The sequence below is a fragment of the Vollenhovia emeryi genome, unplaced genomic scaffold (genome assembly GCF_000949405.1).
Source record: "Vollenhovia emeryi isolate VEMERY1.0 unplaced genomic scaffold, V.emery_V1.0 DF943560.1, whole genome shotgun sequence".
Lineage (NCBI taxonomy): Eukaryota > Metazoa > Arthropoda > Insecta > Hymenoptera > Formicidae > Vollenhovia > Vollenhovia emeryi.
In genome coordinates this window covers 1-2,977 of record NW_011962806.1, presented here as the reverse complement: position 1 = coordinate 2,977, position 2,977 = coordinate 1, and the positions used below count along the sequence as shown (strand labels likewise).

The 2,977-nt window shown below is 42.4% G+C and overlaps 1 protein-coding gene across 1 annotated transcript; it reads right to left on the bottom strand.

Annotated features, from left to right (window-relative positions):
• Window positions 1-342: 342 nt before the first annotated feature.
• On the bottom strand, window positions 343-1,308 carry LOC105565402. Its single transcript, XM_012018561.1, has one exon. The coding sequence runs from the start codon at window positions 1,306-1,308 to the stop codon at window positions 343-345; it is 966 nt and encodes a 321-aa protein (XP_011873951.1).
• Window positions 1,309-2,977: the final 1,669 nt, after the last annotated feature.

Genomic DNA, 2,977 nt, shown 5'->3' with positions numbered 1-2,977 from the left:
AACGCCGCCCGCCTTGAAAGGTCTTACTTTCAATGAGGATTGCATTGCTCAAAAGAAAAGAAAGATGAAACGGACAATGCAAATGAACACTGAGGGTTGTAACTAACAGTGTGACGCAGGGGACTAATCCTATTTTGCTTAAACAATGAAAAGAAAAAGTGACGCGAGAATACAATGTAGAGGTATAACGCGGAAATACAATATAGAAATGTAACGCAAAAATACAATATGAAAATGTAACGCTAGAATACAGTATAAAAATGTGACGCATGAATATAATATGAAAATGTAACGCAAGAATATCTAAGAAACGAGGGTTTCACGCGAATGAGTATTATAGATTCAAGGCGTTTCGAGTGGCAATATTGCGAGCCTGGACAAGGGCCTCGTGAGAGAGGTTTTAGCGGTTTTCACGGTAGCCGTACGCACGACACCATCCACGCCCACATGCACTTCTATTACCCGACCCAGTAACCAATGTAACGGTGGCAAATCTTGCTGCCTTACAAGGACAAGTTGCCCGGGTTTTAGTTGAGTGCCCTTGTCCATTCTCCATTTAGGACGCGCTTGTAAAGAGTGAAGATATTTATGGCTCCAACGGCGCCAAAAATGCTGCTTAAGTTGCTCAATCCGCTGCCAGCGTATTAAGCGGTTTTCCTGTATATCAGTTAAGTCATGAGAAGGGAGACTGTTCATAGTGGTACCAATCAGAAAGTGACCTGGGCTTAAATACGCTAAATCATTTGGATCTGCACTCAAGGCGGTGAGTGGTCGTGAATTCAGGATTGACTCGATTTCGCAGAGTATTGTTTGCATCTCTTCGAAAGTTAAGTGAGCTCTACCGACGACGCGGGTCAAATGATACTTTACGGACTTCACCGCGGCTTCCCATAAGCCACCGCAGTGAGGAGCATTAGGGGGTATGAACGTCCATGACGTTTGCTGAAGTCGAAAGAACTGTTTGACATCGTCCAATGCTTGTTCCTTATTTAGGAAGTCAGACAGCTCCTTCAATTGATTTTGTGCACCAACGAATGTTGTGCCATTATCGGAATAGATGTGAGAAGGCTTGCCCCTACGTGATATGAAGCGTTTGAACGCAGCTATGAACGCTTCAGAAGTCAAATCGCTCACGAGCTCCACGTGTACCGCCTTGGTTGCGAAACAAACGAAAATGGCCACGTAGGCCTTGTGATTCCTGGCATTTCGCCGTTTGCCTTCCCGTAAGACAAGCGGTCCAGCATAGTCTACACCACAATGCGAGAATGGTTTGGAAGCTGTTACACGACCCGGGGGCAATGATCCCATTAATGCTTCGGAAATAACTGGTTTGACCTTGAAGCATTTAATGCAATTTAAAAGGATTTTACGCGTCGTTGATCGCAAGGACAAGGGCCAAAAAAGTTCCCTGACTGCGGCCATGGTAGCTTGCACTCCTGCGTGCATGTAGCGAAGGTGCTGTTGAATAATAATTCGTTTGGTCAGCTCGTGATCCTTGGGTAGGAGAATTGGGTGGCAAGCGTCAAATGGTAAGTCGGCGTTCTTCAGGCGTCCACCAACCCTGATTATTCCCTCGTCATCTACGTACGGATTTAGCGATTGAATTCTGCTTGACGAATGAACTAGCTTGCCCCTCCTTGTACTCTTCGGAGAAGGATTGCCGTTGTACCAATTTAACCATTAGATGTAAGGCCTTGTTTATTTCTTCGTGCGATACGAAAGTCGTGGACGGTCTTGCGTGCACCTTCAGAAATCTTAGACCATACGCTAAGATTCGACAGACCTTGTCCAAGTTAGAGCGCCTGTCCAGCAGTGAGTTTACAATATTGCAATTAAGTGTAGTTACGGCAGTACAGGTTTTCCGCAGTTCCGGTGCGTCGTCGTCCAAGCTAGGATAATTGTTGTCGGGCCAGTGACTGTCGTCATTCTGTAAGAAGCTGGGACCGCTCCACCACATACCTGCATTGATTAATTCGCGCGGATTTAAACCTCTGGATAATATGTCGGCTGGATTCTGGGTAGATGGCACGTGACGCCAGTTTTCAGGATGAGTTAGTCGTTGTATCTCGCCTATTCTGTTTGCCACAAAAACGGACCATTTACGAGATGATGAGCCGATCCAATTAAGGGCTATAGTTGAGTCGGACCACAGAAATGTTGGAACATCCGAAATGTCTATTGAGATTTTGATCTTCCCGATTAACCGCGCCAGCAGCAGTGCTGCGGATAATTCCAGTCGAGGTATTGATAATGTTTTCATGGGAGCGACCCGGGATTTAGAGCAGAGTAATGCGATGAAATAGTCATTGGGGCTGGTCTCCGTTCGAATGTATACACAGGCTCCGTAGGCGTCCTTGCTTGCGTCACAGAAGCCGTGTATCTGCATGTGTTGTCGACTCGTACCAGGTTTAACGCATCGTTGGATGGACAATTGGTTTAACTCCTCAAGCTGCGATTTAAATGCAATAAAACATTTGTCAAATAAACTTGTAGGATCGGAAATAATTAGAAATTGGTGACGGAATTAATCACCGACGACGTAATTTACACGACAAAAATCTTGGTTTATTAATTAATTTGATTAAAATAGTTACAGGTTACAGTGTAAGAAAATGGACAACCGACACAACCGGCAATTTTAATTAGAGAAAATTTATTCTTGTTACAGTTACAAGTTTCTGTTTAATAAAATTGGTTTAAGGGACAAGTAAAGTCATTATTGCCTAATTACTACTATTTTAGCGATAGATAAGTAATGTCGATATAAAAATACTATTTTGACATAAAACTGCCTTAAAAAAGAAAACAATTTGTATAACTTTGTTCGTTAAATTATAATATAAAATTATATTTTAAAAGCTATTTAGAATTTAAGAATGTATATTTTGGATTGTAAAATGTAAAGAAAGTTTATACACTTACAATCCAAACAACAAAATAATACGTTTCTTTTCTTTACTATCAGAAATAATTACCC